The 15824-nt window shown below is 33.2% G+C and overlaps 1 protein-coding gene across 5 annotated transcripts in view; it reads left to right on the plus strand.

Moving 5' to 3' along the window:
• Nucleotides 1-15824, plus strand: part of hyd (E3 ubiquitin-protein ligase hyd) — a 680323-nt gene that overhangs the window by 178374 nt on the left and 486125 nt on the right. For all 5 annotated transcript variants that reach the window (XM_090411567.1, XM_090411569.1, XM_090411568.1 and 2 more), the window contains 2 exons: nt 3022-3167; nt 14636-14775. In XM_090411567.1, the coding sequence (XP_090267693.1) occupies nt 3022-3167; nt 14636-14775 (286 nt within the window). The remainder of the gene's footprint in view (nt 1-3021; nt 3168-14635; nt 14776-15824) is intronic.

The following is a 15824-nucleotide window of genomic DNA, read 5'->3' on the forward strand; positions in this document are numbered from 1 at the left end:
GTCTATTTTTTTTTTATTTTAATTCATTATCTCTGAATATTTAATTGTATTTCAAAAAACATTCATTTGAAACACAGTTAAATATTCAGCTGATGGTAAAGTGAGTTTGTTCCACTACACAATGCAAAGGTGGAGCAAGCTCCACCTTTGCTTTGAATTTAATTTGCTTAATTTAATTAACTTCGCCAGAAAAAATAGCTGTTTGGCTTTGTATCTTAGTTATAATATATGGCATTCGTATAGTGAAGTATGTAAGTTCTTTTCACTTAAACTTTGATATCATCCAGGTCTACCTGCTCACTGATGAGACCTCAAAAAAAAGGTTGAAACCAGTATGGGTAGTGACCTCTCCTCATAATGGAGAGTATTACATCTCCTAGGAGCTGTGTTTTACATTATTAGAAAATATCAAGGATAGTGAGGGAGCTTGCTCCACCTTTGCTTCGAGTTGTCTTGGTGTTGTACTACCAGGTGTTCACTTACGCTTGGATTCGCCGATAGTTCTTCGGCATGAAACTCTTAGATCATAGTTTTCCATCTTAGAGTTTTGCATACTGGCTGTAAAATAATAAGGGATTTTTATTCCCTTAGTTTAATTAACTTCGCCAGAAAAAAATAGCCATTTGGCTTTTTATCAAGTGATCACTCTTTATATTTTACCACAACATTTGATCAGTCTGGCATCATGGTCTCTACCAAATTACCATTTTATGGTATTCTTCGTTCCCATGTTTTGAGAGTTGTTTATATTTATATTCATTAAGACAGATATTACAGGACTGAAAGAGATGAAGAGGATTAATCTATGTGACTGAACAGTTTGTAGGTTGGAACAGTTTTCACCCTGACAAGCTAAAGTTTGTTATTGTTTGTGGGTCACGTAGATATTACATATCAGTAGTTTATTATTTTATATTTTTTCACTTTTTATTCTTTTTTTTTTCTTCCATGGATAATGGTTTTTCCATACCATCTCACAGTTATTTGTATATCTATTGAAGTTTTGGTATGTGCTTCTCTATGGTCTCATAATATTTGGGCTAGTTGATGTCATGCACAATAGCCTTTTAAAAATTCATTTCTTCATATTGCCTTTAAAGTTACCTCAGGGAATGTGCAGGATACTATGCTAGTACTGCATTAATAAGTTTACATTATTACTAATCTCTTATCAACAATTTTCCTCCAAATTAATCTCTTATTTGTCAGATTTCCAAAATGGTCTGATATTTTAATCCTTCTGCTACTGCCTAATTTCATCAAGATCTTATTTTTTTTTTACTACCATAAAATAGTTCCTCATGATGATCTACAGAGTCACTCAGTTTGCTGGGATAAATCTGAAAACCTTTTCCATTGCAGTGATGAGTTTGAAAGGAAAATCGTGTAGTCCAGGGAAACCCTCCTAAATCTTGAACATTTGAACAGCAATTTGAGTTACAACATCCCTGATAGCCATACTACAGTTGTTCGATACTGGCGTTCACGAGAACTTCCAAGCTCGCATGCAACAAACAATAGCACGTTAGATAGAACAACTTGAAAAATACAACGTTTTTGTGTCAATTATGTATTGCATTTTTTGCCTGTAATTTTCAGTTCTTTGTAACTTCAATTTTTATTAATGTATTCTGCCTTTAGTGGATACCTGAAGAAGCTGTTAAAGGCTGAAACTAGTTGTATCATTATAATTAAAACTGCATATTTTATCTCAGTTTAAGTCATTAAATATTTATTCTTGAAAATGTACCATTACAACTGAGTAGAAGCTCAGGAATACACACGCGCACACACACACATACATATACAGGTATCTCTTGCTTAACGCGGGATTTGATTAACTCGGCAAAATTAATTGCGGCAAGAGTTTTGATTAACGCACCTTTAACCCTGCGGAGCTTGCAGCTGATCTGACAGTTACATAGATACATGCAAAATGTTTAATATAAATATTCTTACACAATTCAGTGTATAGCTTGGAGGTCATGAGTAGCTGTGCATTCATATGTTATGAGTGATATTCTACACTGGTTTTTGCTGTCAGTTTGGTTTAACACATGTTATGTAAAGGTTTGTAATATTTGACAATACATTTTATCTGAGAGATACCGCGACCTCCGATGTCAGTAAGTATGGTTTAGTTTTTTTTTAAATTCTTTGTTGAATAATTTCTAGATTGTAACTGAAAATAAATAAACCATCATGTATTACTGAAATAGAGAGCTAAAGGCTTATTTATCATGCATGTCCTCTAGGACGTGTGCTTTACATAATGGAAAAATACTAAGGAACGTGATCTGGAGCTTACTCCACCTTTACTACGAGTTGGCCATAAGGTTGCTTATGCTTGCATCCACTGAAACTTTTAGCTTCTATATTTCGGCACGAAACTCTTGTAGTTTCTATATTCGGCTATGAAATAATGTTGGATTCAATATCCACTTAATTTGTACCATCATGTATTATATTTGCAGTATTTTTTCTTTGATTTAGTGCATTTTAGCACATACTAGTAATGAATGTATCTCTGAGATATACCATGACCTGTGCTGCAATTTTTACTGCCGGAAGCTCTGCAGGGTTACATTTACCACGCAAAAACATGCAAGCCTCGTTACATGAGCACGATGACGTCATTCCTCCCATGCAGCCTCCTACAAATTATTAATACACTAATCGATCATGGACGAATTGTAATTTTTACCATTAATTATTAGATTTGATTAATGCAATTTTGATATATGCAGTAACATCGAGGGATTAATTAACTGCATTAATCGAGGGATACCTGTATATATATATATATATATATATATATATATTAAGTGTAAAAATGATATGTAAGAAATTCTTAATTAGTTAAAATTTTTATTTATTAACATATGCATGTTTTCTTAATTTTTCAAGTTCTAGAATTAATTTTATGGTCTATTATAGTTAAAATAATAATAAAAAAAATAATATAAATATATAACATCCTTTTCATAGTTACAGACTTAAAATTTTTAATTTGTTTTTTAGGTATGCATGAGAAACAGTCCTATGTATCATCCTGGTGCATTGGCTTTTACTATAACTGGAGGAGTTCCACGAGTTGGACAGCTCATGTCAGCAGCATGGAATCTGACAGAGGCATGCCACTTCCGAATCATTCCTCTAAGTGCTGGGTATGCATAATTTTTTGGGGGGCAGTTAAGCCCAAAGTTTTTATTCTTTCTTTTTCACTACTAAAAATTAAATATGGACTTACTTTATATGTGTTGTCATACTAATCAGAAAATTTCATCATCATCATCAAATTCCTGATATATATATACCCTCAAGGTGTACGGGATATGATAGTACTACATGAAAAATTACATCATTACTAACTTCCTATCTACAATTTTCCTCCAAATCAGTCTGTTACCTGTCAAGATCCCAACATTATCAGATCTAATATTTCTATCTTCTAAGGCATTTTTTACTGTATCAATCCACCTATATCTGGTCTTCCAATGGGTCTTTTTCCTGCCAACCTGGAGAAAACACTTGTTTTGCTAATCTTTCCTATCCCATTTTGTTTAAGTGACCATACCACCTGAGATTAGCTCTGCTGATGCATTCCTGGATGCTGACAATATCAAGTTCTTTCCTAATATCCTCGTTTTTAATATGATATTGCCATTGGATGCCATCTGTTCATGCCTCTAATCTTTCTCAAGACTCTCATATCTGCGGTCTCTAGTCTTTGGTCAAGTGTTTTACTTCTGACCCAGCTCTCAGATCCATAAGTTAAAATTGGCTTGAATACTGTCTAATTTAGTGTTCCAACTAATTTCTCTCTTATTCCATATTAATTTATTCAGTTGACTTCTTACCATACCAGCTTTGTTGATTCTGTTGTCTATTTCCATATTTAATTTACCATCTTCACTAAAAATCATGCCTAAGTAGCTGAAATGTTTTACTTGTTCTATAAATTCTCCATTCACAATGCACTTGATATTTTCAATGTTTCTGCGTATTTTCATTGTCTTTGTCTTTTTAATGCTGACCTTCATGCCATATCTATTACAACAGTTATTCAATTTAGTCAGAGAATCTTGCAGATATTGTTCTTCTTTCTTACAAGATGTAAATATGCATTTAGAAAAAAAGCACAACTAGAAATATTTGGAAAGTAATTTCGTGCTTTCTCTAAATTCATCCTTTTTTTTTCTTTATCATCTTTTAAAAATATGAAAATGAATTTCTTGATTTCTAATAGCATCTTTTAATAATTTATTCTGAATTATAAAATATATACACGTTTACACAAGAATATTATTTAATTTGTCAAATATTTCAGTCTGAATATTACAGACCATCTTAGTGGCTACATTGGAATGGTTTTAAAAAACAAGGTGGAATATGAGCAATTGATCATTCACAAATAGAACGAGTCACATGATATCACATCGCTAAGTTTTTTTTCCTAAAGCAATCTCTTACTTCGAAAACTACACTTTTTAGTTGTTGATTTCCACCATGGAATCCTATGGATAGCAACATCTTCCCCTCTCATATAGCATCACAAAGCCCATAGGTTGGTTTATCATTCAGCTGTGTGTAAAATGTAAAACGTGATTACTTCCGTATTTTTTGATAAGGAGATATATATAGGTATTTTAATGAAAATGCAACTAGAATGCATGCAGAATTGCTAAAATATGCTATTTAAAATCATGAAATTCATTTTCTTCTTTCTTCATCATCATCAAATTCCCAATATACAGAATACAGGGGTGTACAGGATACGATAGTATTACATGAAAAATTTACATCATTACTAACTTCCTATCTACAATTTTCCTCCACATCAGTCTGTTAAATGTCAAGACTACAATGTTATCAGGTCTTATATTTCTGTCTTCTAAGGCACTTTTTACTGTATTAATCCACCTATATCTTGGTTTTCCTGTGGGTCTTTTTTCTGCCAACCTGGCAGAGAAAGCTTGTTTTGCTAATCTTTTTCTTCTAGACTCGGATAAAAAATGAGTAAACATTTTTTATCAGAGTCATGATTAAATTAAAGATATTAATTCAGAAATTCATGCAATAATCTTTTAGCTAATATAGAAAATTAAAAATAAAAAAAAAATTAATGTGTTATCCTGATTAAACTTTCTCATATTTTTTGATACAGATATACAGTCATTACGATTCAAGTTAGGACATTGAAGTAAGGCCTCCACACATTTTTTTAAATACACGTTCAAATTTATAGCGACATCTGTGTAGGAGGCGAGTCTTGGACCAAAGGATGTTGTGGCTCATTTCTATTCCGTGCTTGGCTAATCCAGATTTCTCGGGTTTGTTGTGTTGAATGAATGATTGATGCTCTTGAATTCTTTTTTCTATAGAGCGTCCAGTTTGTCCAAAGTAGGAAAGATTACAGTTTCACGGAACTTGATACACACCAGGTAGAGACATAGTTGAGCATTTATCTTTAGAAGAAGGAAAATGGGTGGATAATTTGTTAATAGGTGTATAAGTGGCTGTTAAATCATATTTCTTCAGAATTCTTGAAATTGGTTCTGAAATCCCGGAAATGTAAAGAATTGGAACTTGACGTATTGAATCTTTGCTAGCTGTTTTGCGTTGGATTGTAAGAATTGAAAAGATGTTGTGTACTCTTTTCAGAGAAGCCATTTAGTTTCATGTGATGTTTGATTGAAAGTTCTTTCTGTAATAAATGAGAAAGTGAACAATTAGTTTTGCTTCGTTGGATTAAACATTTTATGAATCCTGTTTTTTGACAAGGATGATGGGCAGATTCTTTGAGAATATGACGACCTGTGAAAGTTGGTTTTCTGTAAACTGTTGTTGTAAGAATACCTGAAAGTGAACGGATGACGAGGACATCTAGTAATGATGACTTGTTGTCTTTTTCAATCAAAATACAGCAAAGATGTCGTCTATATATATATATATATATATATAAACCAAAAGGATGGTTGAGGGAATATAGATGAGAACAGGACTTCTTCTAGATGTTCCAAATAAAAGTTGGCTAGAGCAGGAGAGAGTAGACTTCCTATGGCTGTTCCTTCCACTTGGTTGTAAAATTTGTTTTGACATAAGAAATATCCAAAGTACATTATGAAATCAAATAACTTTATAGTGTCTTGTGGGAAGATGTCAGCAAGTAATTTTAAAGTCTCTTTGAGAGGTACATTCATATATAAAGATTCTATATCAAAGCTATCCATAAGATCTGTAGGTTGTAACGAGATATTTTTCAATTGATTTAAGAAATCGGAAGAGTTTTTCAAAAAAGTGCGTGAGTTGCTAGTGTGTGATTTCAATAATTTAACTAGATATTTAGCTATGCGATAAGTAGGAGAATCAATACAATCCACTATAGGGCGAAGAGGAATATCTGTCTTATGTATTTTAGGTAGACCATAAAACAAAGACTACATCTTTGCTGTATGGCCTCATAACAGAGACTACTTACCTTCCTTTTTAAGATTTCAATAATTTAACTAGATATTTAGCTATGCGATAAGTAGGAGCATCAATACAATCCACTCTAGGGCGAAGAGGAATATCTGTTTTATGTATTTTAGGTAGACCATAAAACCTAGGAGGCCTAGCAAAATGAGTTTTTTTGCCTTTCAATCGTGTCTTTATCCAAACTTCTGACCTCATCTAGCAGGGAGTTTAATTTCTTCAGTTGTCCGTTGGTTGGATCGTGATTGAGTTCTTGGTATGTTGAGCGATCTCGAAGTAAAAGAGAAAGTTTTGGGTTAGATATCTATATATATATATATCTAACCCATCCTTTTAGGTTAGATATATAGACGACATCTTTGTTGTATGGCCTCATAACAGAGACTACTTACCTTCCTTTTTAAGCAGTATCAATTCCTTACATCCTGTTATAAATTTTACCATGGAGATTGAAAAAGACAAGTTACCATTTTTAGACATCCTCCTCATCCGTTCACCTTCAGGTATTCTTACAACAACAGTTTATAGAAAACCAACTTTCACAGGTCATTATATTCTCAAAGAATCTGCCCATCATCCTTGTCAAAAAACAGGAATCATAAAATGTTTAATTCGACGAGCCAAAATTAATTGTTCAACTTCTCATTTATTACAGAAAGAACTTTCAACTATCAAACATCACATAAAACTAAATGGCTTCTCCGAAAAGAGTACACAATATCTTTTCGATTCTTACAATCCAACACAAAACAGCAAAGATTCAATACGTCGAGTTCCATTTCCTTACATTTCCGGGATTTCAGAACCAATTTCAAGAATTCTGAAGAAATATGATTTAACAGCCACTTATACACCTATTAACAAATTATCCACCCATTTTCCTTCTTTGAAAGATAAACGCTCAACTATGTCTCTACCTGGTGTGTATCAAGTTCCGTGTTACTGTAATCTTTCCTACTTTGAACAAACTGGATGCTCTATAGAAAAAAGAATTCAAGAGCATCAATCAATCATCCATTCAACACAACAAACCCGAGAAATCTGGATTAGCTTAGCATGGAATAGAAAAGCCATAACATCCTTTGGTCCAAGACTTGCCTCCTACACAGATGTCGCTATAAATTTGAACGTTTATTTAAAGAAAGTGTGGAGGCCTACTTCAATGTCCTAACTTGAATCGTAATGACTGTATATCTGTATCAAAAAATTTGGGAAAGTTTAATCAGGATAACACATGATAGAATAACATGACTCTGATAAAAAATGTTTACTCTTTTAATACTTAGTGATATGACATCACAGGGCTCGTTCTATTTGTGAATGATCAATTGTTCATATTCCACCTTGTTTTTTTAAAACTATTCCTATGTAGCCACTGAAGATGGTCTGTAATATTCAGACTGAAATATTTGGAAAATTAAATAATATTCTTGTGTAAACGTGTATATATTTTATAATCCTATTGTCACAAGTATCTTTAAAGAATCATTTATTCTGAATGCTTCACATTTTACATGAAGCTGAATAGTAAACATTTTCCTCCACAGTATGACACTGCATGAGCAGAGGAAGATGCGGTTGTCCACAGGATTCCATGGCAGATAAGAGTGCATGTTTCCATGTAATATGTTTATAAAACATGCTGAATACCAAAATTTTTATTGTTCTTTCATAGTCAAGGAATAAGGAATTGTTTGTTATGAAATGTTTAAACTGTCCAGGGAAATAATCTCACCACTAATTTCCAAGCAGCATTTGATTCATCATTGTTTGAATGATAAGTTTATGTCATCATCATCATCATCAAATTCCTGATATTTCCCTTATGGGGTGTACAGGATAACTGAGCTGCTCTGCCAAATCGATTAACTCCACAAAACAAAGAGGAGAGAAAATTGAATAATATGATATACATTCTTTTTTAAAATTCCTTTTAAAATTTAAATTCAAATAAACATTGTAGAATGTATTATTACAGGCATAGCTTTTATCTAATACATATAAAATGCATGAAATAGTATATCTTTGGAATAGTCCGTATAATTTTAACATTTTTCACATAACTAAGGGAGTTAATCGATTTGGCAAGTGAAAATAACTCATTAACACGTTAAGCGCTTTGTTGGTCACCGACAATTATTTTCCATTCAGGCTGAGTCGGTCATTGGTGACCAGTGATATAAAATGTAATAAATAATATTCTGATATTAAAAATTAACACAAAGGGATGCAATTTTTTCTTTATCTTGACAATTTGTAAGATGAGTAGCTAATTTCTTTCGAAATTCTGTAATAGATATATTTTTGAATAAAATGTGTGCACCATAAACAAAAAGGTAAATGAAATGGGCTTGGCACTTAACATGTTAATTGTATTTCTTTCTTTCTTTCTTTCTTTTTTTTTTTTTTTGAAATTTTACTTTTTTTTATGACAGCATAATGGTAAACAGGTTACTGTTATTGTCTAATATATACTGTTGCATTACAAAAATACTTAACTAAATTCTTATAAGCGTTTGAATTGCATTATTGCAATTGTATGGATCGAGAAAATTGCTAAATGAAACAAGCAGTGATAGCACAGTGTTAGAAAACACTGAACAGGCATACAGTCAGAAATACCTATCCATACTTGAAGTAGAAAAAGCCATCAAAGGGATTAGATGATATTCGACCAGAAATGCTGCAGTATGGTAGTATAAAAGTCTTACAGTGTATGCACTGCATAGTTCAGAAAGCCTGGACAGAGGGACGAATTCCCGATTATTGGAGTAGAGCTCTCATAGTACCCATATATAAAAAGGGAAATAAAACTGAATGTGAGAATTACAGAGGTATTTCCCTACTGAGTGTTCCTGGCAAGATCTATGCAAGTATACTTGAGAAACGGCTGAGAAGAATTGTGGAAGAAAAGCTTGGCGAAGAACAAGCTGAATTCAGGCCAAACAGAGGCTGTCAGGATCAGATCTTCACTTTACGACAAATAGTCGAGAAAGCATGGGAATATAACAAAGATATGTATTTAAGTTTTGTCGATTTGGAAAAGGCATATGACAAGGTGCCAAGAGAGAAGCTATTCAATACGCTGCAGTTATATGGTGTCAATGGGGCATTATAACAAGCAATACTTAGTCTTTATTTGAGTTGTAAGTCAGCCATTAGAATTGAAGGAAGTACAGGAAGATGGTTTACTGTTAAATCTGGTGTGAGACAAGGATGTACATTATCCCCTCTGTTATTCATTATCTATATGGATCACATTATGAAGGAATGTGGTATTAAACATGATATAAAACATGGTATCAAAATTGGAGAAGTTAATGTCAGCTCTTTGCTTTATGCAGAAGATGTTATACATCTGAATAAATCTGCTACAAGTCTGCAAGATTCCCTGACTAAATTGAGTAACTGTTGTAATAGATATGGTATGAAGGTTAGTAATAAAAAGACAATGAAAATAAGCAGAATTGTTGAAAATGTCAACTGCGTTGTGAACGGAGAACCTGTGGAACAAGTAAAACATTTAACTACTTAGGCACGATTTTTAGTGAAGATGGAAAATTAAATATGGAAATAGACAACAGAATCAACAAAGCTGGTACGGTAGGAAGTCAATTGAATAAATTCATATGGAATAAGAGAGAAATTGGTCAGAACACTAAATTAGCTGTATACAAGACCGTGTTCAAACCAGTTTTAACTTATGGATATGACAGCTGGGTCAGAAGTAAAATACTTGACCAAAGACTAGAGACCGCAGATATGATAGTCTTGAGAAAGATTAGAGGCGTGAACAGATAGCATCAATGGGAATATCATATTAAAAATGAGGATATTAGGAAAGAACTTGATATTGTCAGCATCCAGGAATGCGTTAGCAGAGCTAATCTGAAGTGGTATGGTCACTTAAACAGAATGGGCGATGAAAGATTAGCAAAACAAGTGTTCTCTGCCAGGTTCGCAGGAAAACGACCCAGAGGAAGACCAAGATATAGGTGGATTGATACGGTACAAAGTGTCTTAGACGACAGAAATATAAGATCTGATAATGTTGGAGTCTTGACAACTAACAGACTGATTTGGAGGAAAATTGTAGATAGGAAGTTAGTAATGATGCAAATTTTTCATGTTGTACTATCGTATCCTGTACAACCCTTGAGAGTACATGGCAGTAATTTGATGATGATGAGTATGGAATAACTTATTCGTAAATAAATTATTTATTATTCCACAGTGTCACCGCTAAATGACATAAAACTTTTGTCATTTAGTGGTGTTAAGTCTAATTAATAAGCAAATTTATTTTAAATATAAAAAGTTAAGCATTAATCAAGTGCTTTGACACTAAAATTAAAAAAAAAAAAAAAAAAAAAAAATCAAAAATGGAGTTAATCCCTTTGGTCTGTGAATGTTTCAGTTATGATAGTACTACATGAATAAATTACACCATTGTATAATTTTCCTCAATATTAATCTGTTATCTGTCAAGACTCCAGTATCATCAGATCTTATATTTCTATATTTTAAAGTACTTTTTACTTTTTATATGTCCATCTACATATAGATCTTCCTGTGGGTCTTTTTCCTGCCAATCTGGCAAAGAACACTTGTTCTGTTAATCCTTCCTCTCCCATTCTGTTTAAGTGACCATACCAGCTGAGATTATCTTCACTGACACATTCCTGAATGCTGACAATGGCAAGTTCCTTTCTAATATCTTCATTTTTGATGTGATGCCACCATTGATGGCATCTGTTCATCAGAACTCGCATGTCAGAGCTCTCTAGTCTTTGATCAAGTGTTTTATTTCTAACCCAGCTCTCAGATCCATAAGTTAAAACTGGTTTGAATATTGTCCTATACACAGCTAATTTAGTGTTTTGACTAATTTCTTTCTTATTCTATATAAATTTATTCAGTTGACTTACTACCATACCAACTTTACTAATTCTGTTGTTCATCACTAACCATTCGGCCATCCAGGTCGGCCTGGATGGCCGAGTGGTTAGCGTATCTGCTCTCTCCTGCCAAAATGCTGTGGGTTCGAATCCTGCCATGGGCATGGATGTTTGTAATTGTCTGTGAAAATACTAGTGGTGGTGGGCGGTAGATGGCGTTGGTCTAGTTGCAGTTCATTGGTGGGTTATGTGGTGGAGACAGAGTTGTAGAGTAGGTGCCCTCCCTTGATGAGTGTTTGAGCTCCCTGTAGGTGTGAGGTAATAATAATTTCGATATTTAATTTACGATCTTCTCTAAATATTTTGCCTAAATAGTGGAAATGTTTTACTTGTTCTATAGGTTCACCATTCAGGTTAATGATGAATTGATGTTTTCAATGTTTCTGACTATTTTTATTGTCTTTTTATTGCTGATTTTCATTTCAAATTTATTACATCAGTTATTCAATTTAGTCAGGGAATCTCTTGCAGAATTGTATTGGATTTATTCAGAAGAATATGATCTGCATAAAGTAAAGAGCTAAGATTAACATCAGTTTTGATATCAAATTTAATACCTTCCTTCATAATATGATACATACAGATAATGAATAACACTGGAGGTTAGGTGCATCATTTCACAACCGATTTTGCTTCAACCCATCTTCCTGTATATTCTTCAATTCGAACTGCTGACTTACTGCTTAAATAGAGACTACGTATTGCTTGATATAATGTTTCATTTACACCATATAACTGTAGCATTTTGAAGAGCTTTCCTTTTCGCACCTTGTCATATGCCTTTTCCAGATCAACAAAACTTAAATACAAATTCTTGTTATACTCCCAGGATTTCTCAGCTATTTGTTTTAAAGTGAAAATCTGACCCTGACAACTCTATTTGGCCTTAATTCAGGTTGTTCTTCACCAAGCTTCTCTTCTGCACAGCCGTTAATCAGGTATACCTGTATAAATCTTACCAGGAACACTCGGAGGGAAATACCCCTGTAATTCTCACATTCAGTTTTATTTCTCTTTTTTTATAGATGATAAAAATAAGTTCTATTCCAATCATCTAGAATTCGATCCTGTGACCAGGCCTTTTGAATTATGCAATGTAAAACTTTTATTCCCCCATATTTAAGGATTTCTGGCCGAACTTTATCTATTCCAGCTGTCTTCCATATTTCATGTTTTTGATGACTTTTTGTACTTCAAGTGTAGATATGTATTCCTGATGGCATTCCTTTTGGGAGTTTTCTACCATGCTGACACTGCTTGTTTCATTTAGAACTCTTTCTAAATAATTACTCCAGAAATCTAGAATATCAGTATCTTCAGTTTTCATGTCACTTTTATCGTCTCTGATTCCTTTCATAGTACTTTCCTCCACTTCTAAGCTTTTTCAATAGTCTCCAGAATATTTTGCCACTTTCCTGATATTTGTTTTCTATGTTCTTACCAAAGTCTTCTGATGAATTTTGCTTAGCTACTTTTACACAGTGTTTAGCTTTCTTACATTTGTCTCTGTATTCTCTAAGAGCACAAACTGACTTATTTGCCAGGAACTTTCGATGTGCTTTCTTCTCTTGCTTTACTGCCTCTTAAACTTCCTATGTCCATCATTGAGTTCTGATTTTTCTGATAGTTTTCAAATGTGTTTGAAAATGATAGATGTAGTTTGTAAAAATTCATCTATCATTTTCAAACACATAAGATGATAAGAGTAAAAGAGCCACTTAATAAATAAATAAATAAATGGTGGGAGGAACTCATGCAATGAAAGTAAAATTCATGTAGTACACCTTGTTAGCAGGTATCATCTGAGTACTGAATGAATGAGAATGGGCTGGAAATTTGGGACTCATCCAACCTAATTGTATTCTCTATTGGCTAAAATCAGAAATAAACATGATGATATTTCATTCCAACTATGGCATGGCATTGCATAACTAAACAAGGCCCTGCTGTTTGCATCAGGTAATCAGGACAAATCGTGAAAAGTTAGCTGCTGTAACAAACTCCAAGTCAGTGTTAGAAAAATTAAGATAGGAACCATCAACATAAGGAATATCACTGAGAAGGAAAGCATTTTTACAGAAGAACTGGAAAAATACCACATGGACATAGAAGAAACATAGGTGAGATCCTGCAAAAAAAGGACCAATTCCTAACAACATGCACCTTAGGAACCAGATTAAAATGAAGTTAATTCATATAAGTCAGGTAAAATTAAGTCTTAGAATGACTCCTTGATCTTTGGCAGTTAAGTTCGAGTGGATTCTTTGATCATGCTTGTTAAGTTTGAGTGGATTCTTCAAAGCTAATGTGGATTCTAAAAATAATCTGCCATATCAATTTTTATTTTTATGTAACACAGTTGTCTTTTTCCATTTAAGCATGCAATATCCAGAGCATAGTTTATCAGTCTTGACTTGCCATATTGATAATGGAAGATGTAATTTTACACAATGTCCTTCAAGGCATATATTAACAGAGCTACCAGTCTCTCCCAAGTAAGTGAAGTTGCAAACACATGGAACTTTATACATCTGTATGATGTGCAAGAGGATGAAGCCGATCCTTCATCCTCTTGCACATGTGAAGGTTTCTAGTTAGATGCATGGTTTGCAAGTGATGTCGAAATAATTCAAACCACACATCCAACTGTCAACTTCCAGCTGTTCTCCATAGGATCAGCTTCATCCTCTGGCACATCCTTGAGGATACAAAGTTTCTTGTGCCTGCAACTTAGCCTGCTTTTGACAAATTGGTTGCTGTGTTATCATTTGTCATGAATGAAGTACATAAAAACTATATAGCAGATACAGTTTTTATGTACTTAATTACTTTGGCAAATTAATTAATTTGCACAAAGATGTGGTTGACTTGTTTTATGATCCCAGTTAGCCTGACTTCTCTGAGTTAATTTATCTCATATTCGTCCCTTAGAGGTCACCTTGTTAGGACATTCATTCCTTTTCAGTTACAAATTTTTCTACAAACATATACTTAGCACTGTAGGTTTACAATGTCTGTAATTTGGGCTTCAAAGATGCTGGTTTGAAATCCAATAAAACGTTAGTAAGTTCAATAAACTAATTTTTATTTTCCCTTGTGTTGTCATACTATCAAGCATTGTTATGAATAACCATTAACCACCCTCCTATACATTTGTTACCACTTCTGTACTTCATTCTGATGAAATAAAATTAATTTAGGGACAAAAAGTTTGACCAGCGAGATATCAAAGACAATCCAAAGTGTGCCGAACCTAAAGTAGACCGTCAGGAAATGCCACCACCACCATCTCCAGCGTCATCTACTTGTAGTGAACCAGCTTCTAGCCCTCTTCCACACAGTAAGTGCATCTCTCATAATTGTATTATCCTTTGTATATTTCTTCTTTTAGTTATTTATGTTTAAAAATTACTTTTTACGATAGACTACAAATTTACAAAAAACGAATGGCATAATTAAAAGAAATTTTGGAAAACAAATGACTAAAGAAACTCGATTAAGATTACATAATATGACCTCTAAATCATCTCTCGAATTTGGAAGTGAAATTTTGATTTTGAGAGCTTGGGACTAATTAATTAATTTAATTACAGAAGCATTGTCGCTAAAAGATTCAAACGTATCGTGTGATGAAGGCGATCGATCATGTAAATAATGTTGATAATTAACATTTAAATGCATTCATTTTATGTATAATGTGAACAATCAGAAATTATAATGAATACTAAGGATTTAATTATAAACATCAATTTAGTTTTTTTTCCTGAAAAACTTCAGTTTCTGAAACTTCCCACATATATCTTGTACCATGATTTTTTAACTTTAATTTTGGAGAAAAAAAAATGCAAGTTATATTCGAGTAAATAGTATGTGTTGAATACAATCCATAGCTCTTCAGATCAAATGTGAACGAGTTTTTTCCTTCTCCTCTGTTATTTGTTTCATGCATGATACCAACCTACTTCAGTTTTACCAGTCAACATCTCACGATTGAGATCGGCATTGCGCCGCGTGCACGCACGTGTGTTGGTAGGGGATGAAACTGCAAGACTGAGGTCTGGATATTTTGTGAATATCTTTAGATGGTAAATTGATTCCATTGCCTATTGTGAAATCATCCTTCTTATTGGAGACCTGAAATGGGTCAAAAAGTTTCATGTTTGCTCTCTGTATTATCTAATATACTAATACTAATGTAATTTATATTTACAGCCTTTCATGGGTTGTATTCAGATTAAAAAAAAAAATGGACTTCCTTCCACATTTTTTTAAATGTGAATCCCACCCACAAAGTACATTAGTACCATATCCAGGAAACCTGTTATACTTCAGGCTTCCCAAAAGGATAGCAGTTATGAAAATAATATACCACTTGTAGAAATTCATAAA

The sequence above is a fragment of the Typopeltis vanoorti genome, chromosome 21 (genome assembly GCF_054136105.1).
Source record: "Typopeltis vanoorti isolate ZY-2024b chromosome 21, IOZ_Tvanoo_1.0, whole genome shotgun sequence".
In the NCBI taxonomy this organism is placed as follows: domain Eukaryota; kingdom Metazoa; phylum Arthropoda; class Arachnida; order Uropygi; family Thelyphonidae; genus Typopeltis; species Typopeltis vanoorti.